The sequence below is a fragment of the Gossypium arboreum genome, chromosome 6 (genome assembly GCF_025698485.1).
Source record: "Gossypium arboreum isolate Shixiya-1 chromosome 6, ASM2569848v2, whole genome shotgun sequence".
NCBI lineage: Eukaryota > Viridiplantae > Streptophyta > Magnoliopsida > Malvales > Malvaceae > Gossypium > Gossypium arboreum.
The window spans coordinates 1814475-1836810 of NC_069075.1; the positions used below are offsets into that span (position 1 = coordinate 1814475).

General features: G+C 34.4%; 1 protein-coding gene across 1 annotated transcript; it reads left to right on the forward strand.

Moving 5' to 3' along the window:
• The first annotated feature begins 477 nt into the window (after positions 1 to 477).
• On the forward strand, positions 478 to 2412 carry LOC108458730 (receptor-like protein 1). Its single transcript, XM_017758130.1, has one exon. It carries the CDS (start codon positions 478 to 480, stop codon positions 2410 to 2412), a length of 1935 nt encoding a protein of 644 aa, XP_017613619.1.
• The last annotated feature ends 19924 nt before the right edge of the window (positions 2413 to 22336 follow it).

Genomic DNA, 22336 nt, shown 5'->3' on the forward strand with positions numbered 1-22336 from the left:
CAATAATCTAAGGGATAGCTTACGCATGTGTTTCTCCAACCTCACCTCCTTTAAAAAGTTCTCTCTCTCTCTCAATCAATTTTCAGGAAATATATCTGCCCTTAAGAGCCTAACATTGCTTGAATCTTTGGACCTCTCTTCTAATCAGTTCTCTGGAAATATATCTGCCCTTCAGAGCCTAACATTGCTTGAATCTTTGGACCTCTAACATTGCTTGAATCTTTGGACCTCTCTTCTAATCAGTTCTCTAGAAATATATCTGTCCTTCAGAGCCTAACATTGCTTGAATTTTTGGACCTCTCTTCTAACCAGTTCTTTGGAAATATATCAGCCCTTGAAAGTCTAACATCCCTCCAATTATTGGATATTTCAAACAATAAATTTCACATCCTAAGCTCATTAAGACCCTTGTTCAACCTTTCAAAACTCAAGTACCTCAATGCAGATAACAACACCATACATGCTGATGATCATGAAATGTCCCATTCTTCGGCTCCAAGGTTCCAATTGAGTTCCATCAGCTTATCTTGTTGTGGAACTGGTGGGTCATTTCCACAATTCTTTTACCATCAAAGTGAGTTGCAGAAGGTTACTCTCTCAGACATATATTTCAAGGTGGATCGATTTCCGTTTTGGTTGTTGGAAAACAACACGAAGCTAGGAACCCTGAGACTCATGAATTGCTCTCTGTCAGGGCCTTTTCAAGTGCCATTGCGTGCTCATTCTGCTTTAATATATTTGGATATCTCCTACAATGCCTTCGGTGGCAACATCCCAGTAAGAATTGGAGCACGCCTACCATTTTTGGATTATTTGAACATGTCAAAGAATTGTTTCAATGGCAGCATTCCTTCTTCATTTGGTGATATGAGTTCCCTACAAGTTTTGGACTTATCAAACAACCAATTATCTGGAGAGATACCTGAGCACATGGCTACGGGGTGCTCTTCATTACAATTCCTTGCATTATCAAATAACACATTACAAGGATCAATTTTCTTTGGAAATTTTAATCTAACGAGCTTGTCCGAGCTCGAATTAAATGGAAATAACTTCACTGGGATGATCCCAAATGTCTTAGCGAACTGCTCTGACTTGTACATACTAGATCTTAGCAATAACTATATCTTTGGTGAAGTCCCAAGTTGGATTTGGAATAAGTCAAGGTTGGCAGAATTGGATGTGAGCAGGAACCAGCTCTTTGGTAGGTTGCCACAATGGAGGGGAAATGTTTCGAATTTGGAACAAGTTTCCATGGCAGATAATCAACTTAATGGTTCAATACCAAGGGCAATTTGCAGTCTAAATCTCAAACTAAAATTTTTGGACCTTTCCATGAACAGTTTATACGGGACTCTACCGTCTTGCTTCAAGCCGGTATCGGCGAAGGAAGTTCATTTATCTAAAAATATGTTACAAGGAGCGTTATCGAATGCTTTTCGTGACAGTTCTTCGTTGGTGATATTGGATCTCAGCTATAACCACTTGAAGGGTAACATTCCAAATTGTATTAGCAACCTTTCTGACTTAAGTTATCTTCTCTTAAAGGGAAACCACTTTGAGGGTGAAATTCCAATTCAATTATGCAAGTTGGATCGTTTAAGCCTAATTGATCTTTCTCAAAACAATCTCTCTGGTGGTATTCCTTCTTGTTTAAAAGTTAGTGTGCTAAACTACGTAATCGAGCAATATATTTGGTATCATCTGCTTGATGTCGACACCAACAGCTCGATGTCCATTGAAGTTCCAATAGAATACACAGTAAAGAGCAACTCCTACAGTTACAAGAGAAGAATGCTTCAATACATGTCTGGAATTGATCTCTCCTGCAATAAGCTTACTGGTAAAATTAGTATTGAAACAAAAAACATTATGAAGCTCATCACATTGAACCTTTCTCACAACAGCTTGACCGGACCGGTCCCACGAGCATTTTCTAACCTCACGGACATGGAAAGTCTAGATCTTTCCTACAACAATTTGACAGGGAATATCCCTGCCGAATTTGCAGTGTTAAATTTCCTAGAATACTTCAATGTGTCATACAACAATTTATCTGGAAAAACACCTGAAGGGATTGGACAATTGGGAACATTTGATGAAAGCAGCTACGTCGGGAATCCTTTTCTTTGTGGCTCATTGGTGGGAAAGAATTGTTCACTGGTCGTAACACCGTTGACACCGAAAGCTACAGCTAGCAACAAAGAAGACCATGGTTTCATTGACATGGATGCCTTCTATGGAAGCTTCTTCGCATGTTACGTGATGGTGCTATTGTGTATCGCAGCTATGCTGTATATAAATCCTTATTGGAGGCAAGCATGGTTTTACTATATACAAATGGCCGTTGATTCCTGCTACTATTTTGTGGTAGATAATTTCCCCAGAAGCTTTTGTAGTAGAAACATGTAAAAAAAATTGTAGTGAAAACTGTGGATTGCAATGCCATGTTTATATGGAGCAACTGTGTTAAGACATGGATTGAAAGTGTTGTTTTTGGAATTGAATAAAAACTCCCACAAGTCATATTCTTAGTTTCACTGCTATTTCAGTTGGTTTGAGTTCAATAATGGGTTTTTTAAATTTGCGTATTCTTTCCCATATCACTTGAATTTGTGTTATCCTGAAAGAGAGAGAGAACTTAATTTTAATGGAAGAAACATGCAAAGAAAAGCAGCATCAATGCAATCTTCATATTTATTTCTAATAAAAAAAATCTGGGAATTGAAGTATAGTTTATAGCCTAATTTACTAATAAAGCCTAAGAGTAAACATTCTTTTCTTTTGAAAAAGAAGAATAAATATATTTATTAAATGAATAATTTTTCTGTATGCCAAAGTTTTTAGGGTAAGGTGTTTTGTAATAATTGTATACACCATTTATGGAATAATAAAAATTACACAACATGTTTACAATATTATTGTATGTTTTTTAATATTTATAAAGGATATAAATGTAATTAAAAATTTTAAAAATTCAAAGCGGATTTAAGATGTTGTGAGACCTCTTTTCAATTTTCTTCTTTTTAATTTTCAAGAAAAATATTTAGTATATTACTAGTAAAATCTAAAAATTTGGAGATAAGATAAATGAATATAGGATTTAAAATGTTAAAATAAATAAATATAAATAAATTAGTAAAGTTATCTAAAAATAAAGTTATTTGTCCAAATTGAAACTTCACTCAAATATGAGAGCTTAAAAAAATATATATAAAATCCAGAAATGAGATTTCCTAAAGTAGTAAGTTGCGAATGCCATAACTTTTGTTGCCGTCAAGCATTTGTATTCAGCCATTCAAGCAGCATGAGTTGATGGCCATGCCTCTGGAGTCCCCCATTTTCTTTATTCCCATTTTGTTCTTTGTTCAACTTTTGTTCCCATTTTATTTAAGCATGAATTTCTTGTAGCATCTAAATTAAGCACAAAGTTTGCATGTCTAATGGTGAAGCTTCTCCTAATTTCATAATCTGATGTTATCCTTCACATTGATTTTATATATTTTTATAATTAAATTAATTTTTTATTATTTATTTTGAATGGTCAATAAATCTTGCTTGACTTGAGCTAATCATCCAACTCATACACAACACCGCTATAAGGGTCGATTTGAATATACATTAACATCAATTTAAAATGAATTAACCATAAAATAACTTGTAAATGAAGGTTTTCATAAATTTTAATAGAAAATATTTTCATAAATTTAAAATTTATAATTAACAAAAAATATAACAAGTTCGATACAATAAAAATAAAAAAAAGTTTACATAATTAATTAATATTTAATGAGTTTTAATTTATTAATTGTTATTTAATAAATTTAAACAAAATTTAATATTAAATAAAAATAAAAATTGATTTATTAAATCCCGGCGTAAGCGGTGGCTGATTACTAGTAGCATAAATGTTAGTATTCTATCACATCCAAATGAATACAAGAGAGAAAAAAGAGGCTTTTCCATGGAAAAGAAAAGTAAACCATTGAAGGACGAAAGGACCCTTTGTGGAATGAGTTTCTTGGAAGCATGAGGGGTTAATAATTTTAAAATTTTAAATTTTAATCAAAATTTTCAAAATATAATCTATTTAATAATAGTAACTAATTAGTTTTATATAAAATAATTTAAAGAAAGATTAATATATAATTAAATTAAATATAATTTTAATTTTAATTTTATTGAAGCTAAACATAATTTTTGTTGAAAAATATAAATATATTTAATTTATAAAATGAAAATTACATTAGATAAATAATATTAAGGTATAATGCTTTATTTGTTTAAATTTATTTAGTAATTGACCCATTTCGTAGTTTAACAAGCCATTACTTAAGTTAAGATCTCTTCAATAATAATTTTATCCATCGAAAAAAGGTTGACATTCTCAACTTCATATGAAATTCCATAGGAAAACTACAATAAACTACCATCATATATATATAGAATCCAAACATTTCAAATATATGAAATTCAAATGTTGAATATTAGTATTAAAATTTAGGTTCGAGTTTCAATAGAATTTTAGGCTCGTTTTTTGGGCTTGGATTCGGCTTGAAAAATGGGTCTAAGATTTTATCTAAACCCAACTCGGATAAAAATATTAAAACCGAGCTCGGCCGGTTTGGCCATATTATTTTTATATAAAAACAAATTTAAAAATATAATACATCAAACACACTAAAAACAATAAATAAATTTTCTCAATAAATTGAAAATAAATTTAAAAATTATTTATACTTAAATAACACTAAGATAAATGTAACTTAGAAAGCAAATACCTCTCAAATAGTAGTAAAATTAACAACAAAACAAAAGTTATATGGTATCTAAACAATAACAAAAAAATATAGAAGTAATATAATAATAAAACAACACCAAAATAGTTTAAAAAAAAAAAGTAAAAACAATAGCAAAAAGTAACATGTTTTTCTTTTACAAATTCGGGTAGGGCTGAGCCTGAGTTAAGAAAAGATTACTTAAGGCCCAATTCATTTAGAAAATGGACTTTATTTTTTTATTCAAACTCATTTTTTTAATTTATATTTTTATGCAAACTCTTCAAATTTTCAAATGAACATTTAGGTCGCGACTACTTTGGAGCCCGCCAGATTTTATGGTAATTATTTCTTTTATCTATCAATAAAAAGTAAACTATTTAAGTGATGAGTGGACCCTTATGAATGAATTTCTTGGAAGCGTGAGGGGTTCTTCCTATTTCTTTCCCTAATTTCATAATCTGATTTTACCCTTGGCATATTGTAATATAATAAAAGTTAATTTTATATTAATATTTATATATTTTTATAATTAAATTAGTTTTTATTAATTGAGGTTAATAAATCTTACTTGACCTGAGTAAATGATCCAACTCATACTCAACACTATATACCAAAAGGGTTGATTTGAATAGTCTTTAAGGTCAATTCAAAATGAATTATTCAAATGAATCAATTTAAAGTTTTCATAATTTTTAATAAAAATAATTTCATAAATTTAAAGTTTATAATTAACAAAAAATAACATAATTGATACAATAGAAAATAAAAAGTTTAAATAGTTAATTAATATTTATAAAATATAATTAATTAATTGATAAAAATCAATTGTTATCTAACAATTTTATTATTTATTTATTTTATTATTTTTCACATGCAATTATCTTATTAGATTATCTAAGTAATAAATTACATCTCATTAAAAGTATTTCACGTATGAAATTCTACATTAACCCGTTAACTTTTAACAGTATTTTCATTAAAACTAACATATTGAAAAAAAACAATAGTTGATGGCCAGAAAAAGACTAAAAAGACTAAAAATACATAAAGTATGGTAATAACATGTACCAATGAGGTTTTCTATTATCTTAATGTAGGGAGTTAATTATCAATTCAAATTTAATGTAGGGCATATTTAAAACATTTAGATAAAAATCTTGCAACTAAAATATATATATATATATATATATATACATATATATATCAAAATCTAACACTTGTATACTTATTGTTTGGACAACTTAGATCTAAAATGTAAAAAAAGGACCAAAAAAAAAAAGTGTCATTAAATCCAAGTTGGTTTTTTGGTTTTTTTTTTTTCAACATGTTAAATCCAAGTTAAATCCAAGTTGTCAATGCAACAAGTACCTACATGTTTAAAATTTGATTCACATGTTTTGGATATGCTCCACATCCTATTCGAGCTAACGTTTAGTGTCTAATATGATAAGTATTAGACTAACAGAAGGATTTGATTGATATAATATTGATACTCTAATGACTCAATTAAAATATCTTAAAATTTGAAGACAAATTTAAAACATGGATCATAGTTTTGGAATGTCTAGTATATTCAACCCATATATATAATAGGGTGAATGCCAAAAAAATCACAAACTGTTATGATCAAACATGAGATAAAAGTAAAAAAAAAAAAAACAAATATATATATATATAATAAATTTGTTTAGTCTAGATGATAAATTTAATGTTTTTAAAATCAGATCGATAATCAAATCCATCAAGTTATCGGTTCGATTTTGTAATTACAAAATTATTAAAATTTAAAAAAATTAATTTTTTTTAAAAAAATCCAGTTCAATTGGTTTTTCAGCTTGTTTGTACTGATTCTCGATCTAACTGGTTCAAAATTACTCTTCGAACCAATCTCTTGACTTGTTCTTGGTCCAATCAAATTAATTCAGTTCAAACAACATTTGATAAAACATAATATTGAATATAATTTAAATAGACACTTTCATTGGGTCTTCCCCACCATTCAATCAATGAAAAACAATAAGGTGCCTATTGAATGACCAGGGTATACCATCCAAAACCTTATTTATATCAATCCCATAGAAGAAATGGAATAAATACCTTTTTTTCCCCCTATTTGTGATTGTAACTCCCTCTTTTAGAGAGGGAAAATGAACCACACACTTCGTTACAGCTTTTTCTACCAAGCAAAATCGATAGTCATCTTCTAAATCATTCAGATCTTTTTCACAAAGAATCAACTCCTCCTCTTCATCGTCAAGATTTAGATTGGCAAGCTCGTCCTCCATTACTAACAAAAATCCCAAACAATCACACTGCAAAGGAAACGTGCCTGTAGTGGGCCAAATTTGCCCGGGCCCACTAGAAACCAAAATATATACAAAATAAATAAATAAATAAATTTTAAACCAAACCAATACAACAGTCCAATTTTATAACATACACAAACCCAGCTACATAACCCAAGCCCAATAACTAAACCTAGACCCAAATTTAAAACCTGACCCAAACTTACAAGGCCCGATAGGCCCAGAACATTAAAACGTTAGAAACCCTAGCAGTTCCCACTCTCGCGCCGCAGCCAAGCCTCGGCCCTAGCCTCCGTACCCTCCAACAGCCACGCGCATGCACCTCCGTACGCCAGCCCAACCCCATACCCAAGCGCCAACACACCTGTACCTGCGAAGAAAGGGACAAACCACAACAGCAAATACATTCAAGAAAACAACAGATGCAAGAAAATGGAAAAAAAATGTATATTTTATTTTATTTTTTTCTCTTCTTCTCTCGGCTATAAAGCCTAAAGAGAATCACTTGTAATTTTTTACGCACATTTACGCATACAACGATAATAGAAAGCAATCAAAAAGAAACAGAGAAGGTGATTTCCACTTTCGATTTCTATAATCTTTTTCTTTTTCTCTGGTATTCTACTCGAATCTCTCATCATTGTATTTCGAAAATAAAAGGAAAGGGATGAGATGAACTTTACCTTGCTTTTGGGCCATCGGCTTTCCTTTGCTCCGTCGAAATCGGAGTTTTGAGGAGAGCTTCAAGGCTGCAAGGTGGCCTTTTAGAGTCCGAACCAGTCGGTTACCGCATGTGAAGGCAGATCGACACTAGCATTAAAGGGGTAGGGTTCGGCTGAGGAGAAGAATGGAGGCTAGGGTTTAGCTGAATAGGCTAAAAGGGGTCTTTATAAAGAACCCAAAACGGTGCCGTTTGAGCCCGCTTCAATGGCTCAAAACGGTGCCGCATGGATAAGCCCGACCCGACCCGACTCCTAACCCTCAGGATCCGCGCGTTTGCTGCGGTAAAGGGAAAATTGTGCATTTTGTCCCTTCCTTTTGCACTGGTACTTAATTAGATCGAGTCCAATTTTGTTTTTTTTTTAATCTGCCCTATAATTTGTACACATTTGCACTTTGGTCTGCGCTACAATGATGCGTTTTGTGGCATAGCTTATTTCTAGCTTGAGTCCCCACGCATCTTCGTGCATTGTATATTGGTCCCTACTGTTATTATTGTTTATTTCCGAATTACCCCTATTGCAGGCCAATTTTGACCTACCATTACAAAAGCCCATTTACATTAAACCAATACCCAATACAAAACAGCTCAAAATTACCCACATAACAACCTCTAAATCCAAAACCCAATACATTACCCAAACCCCTTAACCCATTTTCAAACCCATACCCGAAGGCCACCTAATATAACCCAACCTAACCCAGAAGCTCAAAACCCCAAATAACCCAACTAACTAAAGTTAAGGTTTCAGAAAAGCTAAAACCCTAATCACCCACTTGCGCCGACCTGCACCAGGGTCACCTCCACCGCCACTTGCACCTGCAAAATCAGAGAAAGAAAAGACAGCAAATATTGAAAAAAATTGATGTACAATGGCTATAAAAAGCCAAGCAAAATATTGTAATGGGATTCGGCAATTTTTGAGAAATACAAATATCAATTTTTGAAATAGAAGCAAAACAATGTGTTAGTATGCAACAAAAAAAACAAAACAGTCCAAAGAAAAAAGAGTCAAAAACACCAAAACAGTAGCCGAAACCTTAAGGTGATTTTCCTTTTTTAAATCGGTTTCTTTTTCTCCTTTCTCATTTACTCAATCACATATACATATATATATACATATATTATTAAGTAAAAAAAAAATTACCTTTTCCGGCCACTGTGGAGGCCGGCGACGGTGGCCGATGACGGTCCGGCGATCGGACTGATGACCGGCCCATGGACGTAAATCCCTCCCCTCCCCTCCTTCTCTCTTCCTTTTCTCCTTTTTTTCTTTCTCTCCTCACTAAATGAATTTTTTGTTAATTTTGGGGCTTTTATAGCCTCCCAAAACGACGTCGTTTTGGGGGCTGCCTTTTAACCCCAAAACGACGTCGTTTTGATGAAGCCCGGTCCGACCCGACCCGACTCGCCTCAGGATCTGCGTGTTTTTAGAAAAGGGGAAATTTGCGCGTGCGGTTCTTCCGCTTTTTCAAGCTTTTGCAATCAAGTTTTTTATTTTAAAATTTACCCCAGGAAGTTGTCGCGCTTTTCAATTTAGTCCCCACTGATATGTTGTGTTTTAATGGGAAGGAATATTTGCTATTTTAGTCCTCCTAGGTTATGCGCGTGTGACATTTTGATCCTTTTTCTTTATTTCTCTTTAAAATTGCCCCAAAACTTTGTTTTTGTTCAAAATTTAGTCCTTTTTTAGATTTTAGTTTATTTTCGTATTATTTTCGTTATTTTATTTCATTTTAAATATTATTTGATTATCATTATTATTATATTAGTGTATATTTTATTTACATACGTATATGTATTTATATCTACATAGTATTTTTTAAATTATTTTATTTTAATATTATTATATTATGTTTACTTTTTCCTAATTTCTATATTATTATTATTATTGTTACTTATTATTATTACTATTATGTACATATTATTTATACTATACTTAATATTTTATTATTATTATATTTACTATTATTATTTATAAATATTAGTGTATATTTTATTATATATGTATTTATATACTCCTTATGTATGGTATTTTTTTAACATTATTATATTTACTATTATACTTATTATATTTAATATATTATATTTTACTTTCCTTACCTTATTATTATGTCAAACTTTCTTTTGTATTTTTATTATTACTGCTATTATTGTTATTATTATTATTATTATTATTATTATTTATTATTATTATATTTATATAATATTATTAATAGGTACTTTTAACATTATTATTTCTAATATGTAAATGCTATGTAAATATTTTAATACTATATTATGTATGTATTTTTCAACGCCATATTATGTATATATTTTTAATGCTATGTGTACACTTTGTAATACTATTATTATGTATATATTTCAATACCATTAGTTATACATTTTGTACTATTTCATATATATATTTTCTATATTATCCTTATTATTAGTATTAATATTAGTGTGTTTTATTATATGTATATATACTCTCAATATTATATTTTATACTCTTAATACCATATTATTCTTATTATTTTCACTATTATTACTTACTTTTAATATTATTGTTATTATTTACATATATGTATAGATATTTTCATGTACTTATTATAAATGTTTCATTTTCTTATTTTATTATGCACATACATTTTTATATTATATATGTATATGTCTATACTCTATTAGTTAGTTTTATATACTAATTTATGTGTACATTTCTCATGCTATCTCATGTATGTATTTTTATATAATCCTTATTATTGTTATTAATACTATTATTATATACGTGTATATGTATATATAGTAGTTTTCATCATTTCATTCAATATTTTATATTATTTGTTTCTTTTTTATATTATTATATATTGGTGTATATATTTCTTATGTGCATACATTTTTCAATATTTATTTTATATATATGTAAATATTATGTATATATTTTAACATTACAAGTTATGTTTTACTATCATATATAGTATATTCTGACACTATTACTATTTATATATGTATATATATTTTGGCATACATGTTCTTAATATCATTATTATTACATGTATACATTCATTGTTTCCATTTTCTGTTTAATTCTAGTATTATGTTTAATATGGCATATATCTTTATTGTTTTTAATATTATTGTCACGCTTATATTTGCTTTAATATATTTCTAGCTCGCCTTTTATTTATTTTTATTTCATATCAATTTGCTTTGCATTATTTTTAAAATCCTATTCTCGTTTTCTAATTCATTTTAATAAATAAGGCAATGTACCGATTTAACATTAAGCCATCGATTTCATTGCTATGTTGGGTGAAGCTTGTCGGCTCGTGTTAAAAATGGGACACCCTTCTCAAAACTCAAAAAATTAAAAATTCTTGTGTTTAAATCGGATCACGGTTAAATCTTACATTGAACTCGTATTTTTTGAAAATTAAGACAACACTTGTTTAATAAGATACCAATTTTGGGCGTCACGAGGGTGCTAATACCTTCCTCGTGCGTAACCGACTCCTGGACCCCTATTTTCTCTGAATTTTGACGTAGACCTAAACTCGGCCTTCATTTTTGTTCAAGAATCAATTTTCTTTTTAAAAAAATAAATTTATTAGGTGTCTGATCACACCTATAAAAAAGATCGGTGGCGACTCCCTTTTTTTATTTCAAAATCAAATTTCAGTTTTCAAGTTTTCAATAAATCGTCACAATTAGCGACCAAGCTAAAATTTTTACGTCGCTACAGCTTGGTGACTCCACTGGGGACCCCTTTTTGAGAGTCGTGTCTGGAATTAAACTCGTGTTGTCAAAATTTTCAAAGTTCCTTGTTCAAATTAACATTTAGTCGTGATCCTCAATTTTTTGTTTTCAAAAAATTATGCATTTGCATCGTTTTGTATATATTCTAACTTATTTATCTGGTTGTTTTTTAGCTTTAAATTTTTATGGTTTTAGTTTTGGTTTAGTTTTTAAATAAAACGTAAAGGTTTGTGAGTTTCTCTCCACACACCGTGCACTTTCATTTTCGCATAACATGAGCTCTCTACCCGGGCTCCGTCCGTTTAAGTGAAAGTAAACGCTACACCTTCATGAGTTAACTCGTCCCTCCGCACAGGCTAGTGAATACTTTCGGGTTACATATGACTTATGCTTTCGTGAGTTAACTCGTCCCTCCGCATAGGCATAAGTAAATGTAATCCCTCGAATTGAACTCGTGAGCCTATGATGGGCTACGACCGAGGCTTCGTACTAGTCTTAGTAGACGATAGTACAAACAATTCGAGTACCTATCTAGAACCAAAACCGCATATAGTGAACCGTACGAGCCCCCTAACTAGAGCTATGTCGAACCTCCGCTCGTTTAGTAGTCACCAAAATAAGTGCACAGGAGAAATGCCTCTCACCTTTTATTTCTTTGACATTTACATTTTTATTTGGATTTTTCGTAATTCATATTTGTTTTACTAACCAAGGTATTTGTCTTTGTTTTTTTTTTTTTTTTGCATCATGCATTATAGGCATCATATTAGGAAGGTGTTGACTAGAGATCGGTTGCCAAAAAATGGGTTTCTAATGGAAGAGTCAATTATAAAAACAACCGAGAAAAATGCCGTGGTTTGGGACTGGTCTCTAAAAACTCAAAAGGAAAAAGGGGATAGTCTAGTGGAGGGATGTATTGCCAATCTGCCCGAGCACGTAACTGTGAATGTTCGCCAGAATAACCTTGAAGATTTGGTTCGGGTTTGGAATCAGTGGGACTCGGACACTAGGGGCATCTTCACTGAAAGATATGGGGACATAGCCAACTTGATTGCTATCAACATAGACGAGCGTTTGATTTAAGCCATGATCAGAATTTGGGATCCGGCCTATCAATGTTTTACTTTCAACCAGGAAGACATGACCCCGATTATAGAAGAGTACGCTGCTCTGCTTCGTATCGATAATGTACAACCCTATAAGATATATGTAAAAGAACCTAAGTCGATGACCTTCAAGAAAAAGTTAGTGAGATTGACAGACATGACTGACGTATGGGCCAAAAAACAGATAAAGAAGAAGAATGAAACCATTTTCATTCCATGGTCTTCCCTACGAGATTTGGTTCTGAACCCTCCTAACATGCTGAAAAGGATAAATCTATTCGCTTTGGCCATTTACGGTTTGGTCATTTTCTGGAAAGTTCTCGGACATCTCGAAGTTGCAGTAGTTGATTTATTTGAAAGGTTAAAACAAGGAATCAACCCTATCCCGGCAATCCTAGCTGAGACCTTCAGATCCCTGAGTAGTTGTCGAAGGAAAGGGGAAGGACGATTTATTGGATGCGCGCAGTTGCTCAATGTTTGGATTTTGAGCCACTTCTAGAAAGTAAAGCGCACACCATTCCATATGTTTTCAAAAACATTTGCCCCGTTAGAAGCTTATCTCAAGAAAGAATGGCTAAAGGAAGTCACTGAACAACATTGGGTTTCAGTTTTTCAGAACCTTCGCGCCGAGGATATAACGTGGAAAGCACCATGGATACGCCCTTCGGTTCTGCTATACAAGGTCAGAGATCAAGACTGGGTGCCACTACTCAGATTATGGGGAGGAGTTGGATATGACCCGCTATTAGTCCAAAGGCAATTTTCTTCGCGACAATTCATACCCGCCACCGGAGGATTAGCACAGTCCGAGTTTGTTTTTACAGGTGAGGGATATATGAAGAGGGTCCGTGACACTGCAAAATCTTGGAAGAAAATTCATCTGATGGAATTGGCCCTATATGCTGATACCCTAACCCAAGATTACGACATATGGAGGAAGTAACGGGTGAATAGTCAACAAATCTCGTCAACAAATTGCACCGTCTAGAATCCTTTCATAGAGGAAATGCCGTCTGAGCTAGAAATGGCAAGACAAGAATTTGAACGAGAAAAGGCCAAGATATCTCGGGACCTTAGTGCCTTTCAAGAATAAAACTACCAATTGAAGATCGACATTCAAATTGAAAGATCCAGAACCAAAAATGTGCAAAAAGAGGCTGAAGTCGTAAGAAATGACTTAAGAGATCTTCATCTGGAAAATAAGAAGTTGAGAGGCACAATAAAGAACAGTGGGCTGGGTAAGTCGTCGGCAGAATGGAAAGAAGAAATAAGCAACATTAAGGGCAGGATGGAATTTCGGAAAGGAAAAGCGAAGAAAAAGGAGGAAAATGCTGCGTGGGCTATGATGGAGCTAAGGAAGAAGAATGTCGAATATGAAACTATGTCTGCCAAGGTAATGACTAGTCGATCTAAACGTCAAAAACTAAAAGAAAGGATACGGGATTTAGAAGATATGCTGCAAGATCGTCAACAACAGCTCGATACTTTCTTAAAGGCTTTGGAAGAAAAGAATAGTCAATATGATAGAGACGTTCATGCTTATGAAGATGGCCTCCAAGAAAAAGAAATGCAACTAGCTATTTGATCAATAAAATTCATGGAATAGCCATGCACGTGGTACAATTATCAGATGAAACAGTGAATCTCAGTTGCCAATTCCCGCCAAGCCAACGATCGAGCATATCAGAATTCTTAGAGCGAGTAAAGAAATATGGCGATATAGCTAGGAAGTTTGTGTAATAATTGAATCGAAAACGGCAAAATGTTTTGTAATGAATTCTTTTGATGAATGAAATGCCTAAATAGGGGCTATCTTGAAATCAACACCAATTTCTTGCATTTCTTTCATGACTAACATTCATTTGACATTGATGCATTCATTCATTCATTCATACATTCATTGCATATCCCATAATCGTTCGCTGAGGATAAAACATACAATTTGCAGTTGTAATACCACAAGACTGGAACCACGCCATTCGTATAGAACGCGTCGACAAGCTAGAGCAATGGAGGCTGAATTCAATGAAAGAATCGAAAGAGTGGAAAGAATTTAAAGGGAATTACAAGAGCAACTGGCCAAATCGCAGCAAGAGACAAGAGACTTAATGGTGAAATCCTGAGAAGAATCGCTCGAACAGAAGGATCAAATGGCCAAGATGATAGAAATGATGTCAGCTTTAGTTAAGGGAAAGGGACCTATAAACCCTGACATTGTGGAACCACGGTCAAGGGGTAATCTCGATCAAGATTCGCTCAATCCACCAGGATTTACTCCACCGCACGCCCACGTAACAAAAAGAGGGTACACCCAATGGGAACCTATAGGCCCGGAGCAACGACCTGCACCACCTGCTAACTTGGGGAAAGGAATGTTCGTGTCAAACCCAGGAGCTAGTCCTGCTGATCCATTAGTTCCAGATTTTGACGACCCAGTAGAGATAGCTAGGTTAAAATTAGATAATCATGACGCAAATGAGAAGTATAGAAGTCTAAAGGAAAGACTTAAAGTGATAGAAGGCACTGAAGTCTTCTCCGCACTAGGTGCCAAAGAACTCAGTTTGGTACCTAATCTAATTTTGCCTCTGAAGTTCAAGGTGCCTGATTTTGAAAAGTATGATGGGACAAGGTACCCAAAAGCACATCTCATCATGTTCTTCCGGAAGATGACCGACTATGTGAACGAAGATAAGCTACTCATACATTGTTTTCAAGATAGTCTAGCAGGATCGGCTCTTCGGTGGTACAACCAGCTTAGTAGGGAAAAGATCTGATCTTGGAAGGACTTGGCATTAGCATTCTGTGAGCAGTACAAGCATGTAACGCCCCAATTTTCGGGAATCCTGTGAATGTTGGCATAGGTTTAATTATGTTAGTGGGCCTCTAGAAGGCCCAAGCTTAAGATAGAACCCGGTAATTTTAGTTAATTTTTGTTCCATAAGAAAAAGGGAGTGAAATTATGAAATAGGACCTATGTGAAAATGTTTGAAAATGCTATAGGCTAAATTGAAGTGGCCAAATAAATAGGAGTGCAAAATAGGAGGATTTGCATGACAAACCTCCCATTTTACATGAAGTGGCTAACCATCATGTTGTTGTAGACAAATTGATACAAATTGATAATAGGTTAGGTAAATGTTCCATGATAATAGGTTAGGTAAATGTTCCATGATAATGGGTTAGGTAAATGTTTCATGATAATGGGTTAGGTAAATGTTTCATGATAAGAATTTCATGTCTTTTGTATTAAAGAATTAAATGGATGAAATATGAAGTTTTATTAAAAGAAAAAGGGGTGAAAAGAACAAAGTTTTGTCCATCTTTGTTCATCATAGCTGAAAGTTAGAGAAGAGAAAGGAGAGGAGAAAGCTCTTGAGTATTCGGTCATTAGGAGGAGGAAAATTGAAGGTAAGTTCTTGGTACCTTGCTTCTATTTTGAGGTTCATGAGTTCTTCTTGATTCTACCTTAACTCTTGAAGTATATTTTGATTTTTAGTTGTGTTGTGAGCATTTAGTCATGAATTAAAATGAAGGAAATGGTTGTTGTTTCATGTTCTTTTGATGAAAAATGGAAGATAGGTGAAGTTGAGCCAAACAAATGAGCATGCATGTGCGTTAGATGTTAAAGGGAAAAATCAGCTAACATGTTGTGCTTTAAAATGATGAAATGGAGATTATACTTAAGTAAAATCATAGATATGTGATGATTGATTGGTGATATACAAGTTTAAATAACAAGCATGCAAGTTAGGTGTGAAAGAGTGATTTGGTAATAAATCTGCTTGGGACAGCAGCAGTAACATGACTTTGGAAAATCACCATAAATTGTGGGAGATGAATTAGAAGCTGAATAAATTATGTAATTAAAGCTTATTGAGTCTAGTTTCTAATGAAATAAACAACAACATATTTTGAATTCTGTACAATGAGAAATTTGATTCGTAATGAAGAGTGGTCAGATTAGTCAAACAGTGAAACATGGGAAACTTTGAGAAAAATCTGGTATTGATTGGCTAAACCAAAAATTCTGAAAATTTTATGGATATAAGATATATAAGTCTATTTTTAGGGAAAATTAACGGCACATGATTTGGAGTTTCGTAGCTCCAGTTATAAATAATTTAGTGACTGTTGCTCAGGAAGACAGCTTGCAGTGAAATTATGATTATGTGGTAAACATTGACAAAAATTTGTTAATGAGTTGCTTATTGATTTCTTATAAGCTTACTATGATCTGTAGGTGTGGTTGGCGAATATTGTAAGGGGTTAATCGTAGTTTGTATTTGAATAGTTAGATTAACGTGTTAGTAATCCAATTGTAGGCGGTTCGTGTGTGGATCTCACGACATATCGTCGCAAGCAATGTAAATCGACACCCTCTCATAGACTAGATTGGCAAAAGCGAAAAGTCGAAATGCCGAAAAGTCGGTATTTTGGGAATTTGCAGTGTCTTGAATGCTTGTAAGATAGTTGGGTTTGTATATTTGGTAATCTAAAGTAATAAACTGCGATGCAGCGATTTCGTACATTTTGATAATTTGGGCTTAATGGGCCAACTATCGGGTTCATGGGTCAACGGGCCCAATTAAGTAAGTATCTTGCGGTAAGTGTTCTGATAGTACGTAAATAGTTAGGATATGCATGAAAACTCTAAAAGTAGCTAAATTACTATAATACCCTATGTATGGAAAATTATTGTTATACCCCTAGGTGCAAAATTACCGTTATACCGTAGGGTTAATTTTATTGAAAAGCATAACGATCCGATTACGTATGATGTATGCCATGATTATATATCATTGCATGGGGACATGGGTTATATTATGGAGGAAGCGTTACGGTGGCTATGCCACAAATATACGATCTGGTGGCTCGCCACAAATATTCGATCCGGTGGCTCGCCACATATATCTGATACGGTGGCTCGCCACGATTATCTCAGATCTGGTGACCTGTCACATTATTCATTCTCGCAGCCATGCTGCAAGTTACGTGGTGTGTAGCGGTTGGTAGGTCGAGTTGTCTCCCCATACGGTGTAAGGTTGGTACGGGGTGTATACGGTTGGATATGGTTGGGTTTACGCATAAACATGTAATATCATTACGTTACATTATGGGCCTATGGGCTTTATTTTGAATTACATTCGGGCTAAGGCCAACTTATTCTATTTACGTGGTTTAAGTGATATAGGCTATGGTTGGGTTAATTTACACATCGAGTTTCCCCAAACTCACCCATTTTATTTTCATCCACGCAGTAATCCCCAACCATAGTGGGCTTGGAGTCGTGAGGGAATTGAGTGGCCACCTGTTACGAAAGTTTGATTTTCTTACGGTGAATTGGACATCCTTTTATTTACGTTTGAAGTTTTGGGTTTTAAATGTAATAAGGCCGCTTATTTATTTTTGATGGTTTTTTATATGTATTATTAAGATAGGTAATACTTATTTTAACTGTTGAAATTGGATAGCTTTAGGCGCGTTTTCAAAAATAACAGATTGATTTTAAAATAACACGACAACAAGCAAAGCTTCCATAATGAAAGTATTTTCCAAAATTAATCACTTTTCCTAAAATGACTTAATCGAATCGGTTTCCTAGAAATATCCATGACGTTAAGGTGTGGCAATGGCGGTATGCATGTCTAGGATTGGATCCGAAGGAGCTTGGTATTAGCGATCAGATGGACTCACCACCTCTTTTCCTGTTTCCTACGGTGCACGCTTCCATTCATTTTAACCCTTAATGAATTAATCTTTTGAACATCAAGTACGATTTTCTGGACTTAGAATGGAAATTATTTTTTAACATTTTTGATGTGGCATGCCGGATCCGGCCATAACTTCTGGGCCGGGTTTGGGGTGCTACATTTAGTGGTATCAGAGCCTAGATTGTAGCAACTCGGCTGTGGAATGGGTTTACAAAAACAAAGATTTTAGAAAGCGAAAATTTTATAAAGATTGCGAAAAAAACTCGATTTTCAAAATTTAGATCTTTTGAAGGTGGCACCCGAATCTCCGGCTCAAGTCTGTAAGTATTTTGAATTTTTCTAAATATTTTCCTAAATTATCTGTCTGTACTGAAACCCTATTAGGATACTCTAGATAAGATGATACTAAAACCATAGGAAAATCTGATAAGAGACTGAAACTGCAGCTAGATTTCGATTCTGCGAAAACAAACTCTGAACTACTGCCTGATTTAATAAAACATCTGTAATAAACACTGGAATATTGAATCAATGCATAAAAATTCATAATCAAGATAATACGATTTGAGTACAAGAGCCGTTCGTGGAAGAGGCTGTGGACGGAGCCGAGGAAGTGCTCGAGCGAGATCTTTGTATTCGAGACATATGCCAGCGGTAGATGCACCGGTACCACCGGCAACAGAGGTAAAGTCTCATGACCGCGGTGCCGAGGATGATGCTCTGTCACAGGCAATGCTTCTTGTTCTGGAAAGGGTTGTTGGGGCAAGTACGGGCAATGGAGTTCGGGGATCTTTTTCTGAACGACATCGGGCTAACGGAGCGGAGATCTTTAGGGGCGTGTCTGGTATATCCCCGAATGTGGCGAAATATTGGTTGGAGGCCACAGAACGGATTATGGACAACTTGGACTGCTCTGAGAAGATTGTGAGTGGGGTATCTGTACTAAGTCCTTTGGGTCACTCGGTTAGGGTAGACAAACTGTATAGGGATGTACCCTTAGAAACTCAAGGTAGGATTTTCCCTGAAAATCTGATGGAGTTACCGTTCGGAGAGTTTGATCTCATTTTGGGAATGGACTGGCTTGTTAAGCATAAAGCGACCACGGATTGTCTTCGCTAAACGAATGGTGTTAAGGACCACAAAGGATGAGGAGGTTATGGTGATAGGTGGCGAAGGGATTATTTGTCCAATGTGGTGTCGGCATTAAGAATGAAAAGTGGATTCGGAAAGGTTGTGAGGTCTATTTGGCATTTGTAAGTCAGTCAGAAGAGGAGGGACTGACTGTGGATAAGGTTAGGACCGTAAACGAGTTCCAAGATTTTTTTTAAGAGCTTCCAGCATTGCCTCCGAACCGAGAAGTTGAGTTTGGAATAGATTTGTTGCCTAGAACGGCGCCCGTGTCCATCACACCGTATAGGATGGCACCGAAGGAATTAGTGGAGTTAAAGGCTCAAATTCAAGAGTTGTTGGATAGGGGCCTCATTAGGCCAAATGTGTCTCCATGGGGAGCACCGGTGCTATTCGTGAAAAAGAAGGATGGTACGATGCGGATGTGCATTGATTATCGCCAGTTGAACAAACTGATGATTAAGAATAAGTATCCACTGCCAAGGATTGATGATCTGTTCGACCAGCTTAGAGGAGCTTCTGTATTTTCCAAGATCGACCTTCGATCTGGATATCATCAGTTAAGGGTCAAGGAGGCAAATATCCAAAAGATGACATTCATGACTCAGTATGGTCATTACGAGTTTATGGATCTGATGCCATTTGGACTAACAAATGCTCCTACAGCGTTTATGGATCTGATGAATCGTGTATTCCAACCATTTTTGGATCAGTTCGTAGTCGTCTTTATTGACGATATCCTGGTATATTCTGAAACTGAAACGAAACATGATGAGCATCTCCGTATAGTGCTGTAAGTATTAAGGGAGAAGGAACTCTTTGCAAAGTTCAGCAAGTGTGAGTTTTGGTTGAGGGAGGTAACCTTCTTAGGACATGTGGTCTCTGCCGAAGGGATTAAGGTGGACCCTCGAAAGATTGAAGCAATTTTGGAGTGGAAGCCACCTAGGACGGTGTCGGAAATATGAAGTTTCCTAGGACTGGTAGGATACTACAGAAGGTTTGTAGAAGGTTTTTCTGTGATGGCAGCACCTCTGACAAAATTCATAAGAAAAGGAGTATCGTTTGTATAGACTGAGAAGCAGCAGGAAGCTTTTGAGAAGTTGAAGAAAGTTCTGACTAAAGCACCTGTGTTGATTCAGCCGGAGTCTGAGAAGGATTTCTGTGTGTACAGTGACGCATCACACGTGGGTTTGGGCTACGTGTTAATACAAGAGGGTAAGGTGGTTGCATATGCATCATGATAGCTTAAGCCTCATGAAGGAAACTATTTGACTCATGATTTAGAGTTGGCAGCAGTGATATTTGCACTTAAGATTTAGAGACATTACTTGTACGAAGAAAGGTGTATTATATACACTAACCATAAGAGTCTTAAGTATTTGTTGACTAAGAAGGAGCTGAACCTTAGGCAAAGGAGATGGATTGAGTTGCTTAAGGATTATGACTGTTCGATCGAATATCACCCAAGCAAGGGTAATGTGGTAGCCGATGCTCTAAGTCGTGAAAGATCTTGATCGAGAGCAATGTTTGCTCGTCTGAGAGTCATATGATGATGGAAGTCTATTGGTGAGTTGCAAGTGAGGCCAACCTGGGTGGATCAGATTAAGGAAAAAAGTTGAGCGATGAGTCTTTGGTTGCTCGTTTTCAACAAGTTAAGGAGGGGAAACTTCGAGTTTGGGAGCGGAAGAGACGATGCAACAACAATACCCTCATCTGTTTGGATTAGGTAAATTTCGAGGACGAAATTTTTTAAGGAGGGTAGAGTTATAACGCCCCAATTTTCGGAATCTGTGAATGTTGGCATAGGTTTAATTATGTTAGTGGGCCTCTAGAAGGCCCAAGCTTAAGATAGAACCCGGTAATTTTAGTTAATTTTTGTTCCATAAGAAAAAGGGTGAAATTATGAAATAGGACCTATGTGAAAATGTTTGAAAATGCTATAGGCTAAATTGAAGTGGCCAAATAAATAGGAGTGCAAAATAGGAGGATTTGCATGACAAACCTCCCATTTTACATGAAGTGGCCAACCATCATGTTGTTGTAGACAAATTGATACAAATTGATAATAGGTTAGGTAAATGTTCCATGATAATAGGTTAGGTAAATGTTCCATGATAATGGGTTAGGTAAATGTTTCATGATAATGGGTTAGGTAAATGTTTCATGATAAGAATTTCATGTCTTTTGTATTAAAGAATTAAATGGATGAAATATGAAGTTTTATTAAAAGAAAAAGGGGTGAAAAGAACAAAGTTTTGTCCATCTTTGTTCATCATAGCTGAAAGTTAGAGAAGAGAAAGGAGAGGAGAAAGCTCTTGAGTATTCGGTCATTAGGAGGAGGAAAATTGAAGGTAAGTTCTTGGTACCTTGCTTCTATTTTGAGGTTCATGAGTTCTTCTTGATTCTACCTTAACTCTTGAAGTATATTTTGATTTTTAGTTGTGTTGTGAGCATTTAGTCATGAATTAAAATGAAGGAAATGGTTGTTGTTTCATGTTCTTTTGATGAAAAATGGAAGATAGGTGAAGTTGAGCCAAACAAATGAGCATGCATGTGCGTTAGATGTTAAAGGGAAAAATCAGCTAACATGTTGTGCTTTAAAATGATGAAATGGAGATTATACTTAAGTAAAATCATAGATATGTGATGATTGATTGGTGATATACAAGTTTAAATAACAAGCATGCAAGTTAAGTGTGAAAGAGTGATTTGGTAATAAATCTGCTTGGGACAGCAGCAGTAACATGACTTTGGAAAATCACCATAAATTGTGGGAGATGAATTAGAAGCTGAATAAATTATGTAATTAAAGCTTATTGAGTCTAGTTTCAAATGGAATAAACGAGAA

Coding starts and splice junctions, on each gene's coding strand:
- LOC108458730 (XM_017758130.1), top strand. CDS start 478: ATGTCCCATTCTTCGGCTCCAAGGTTCCAATTGAGTTCCATCAGCTTA.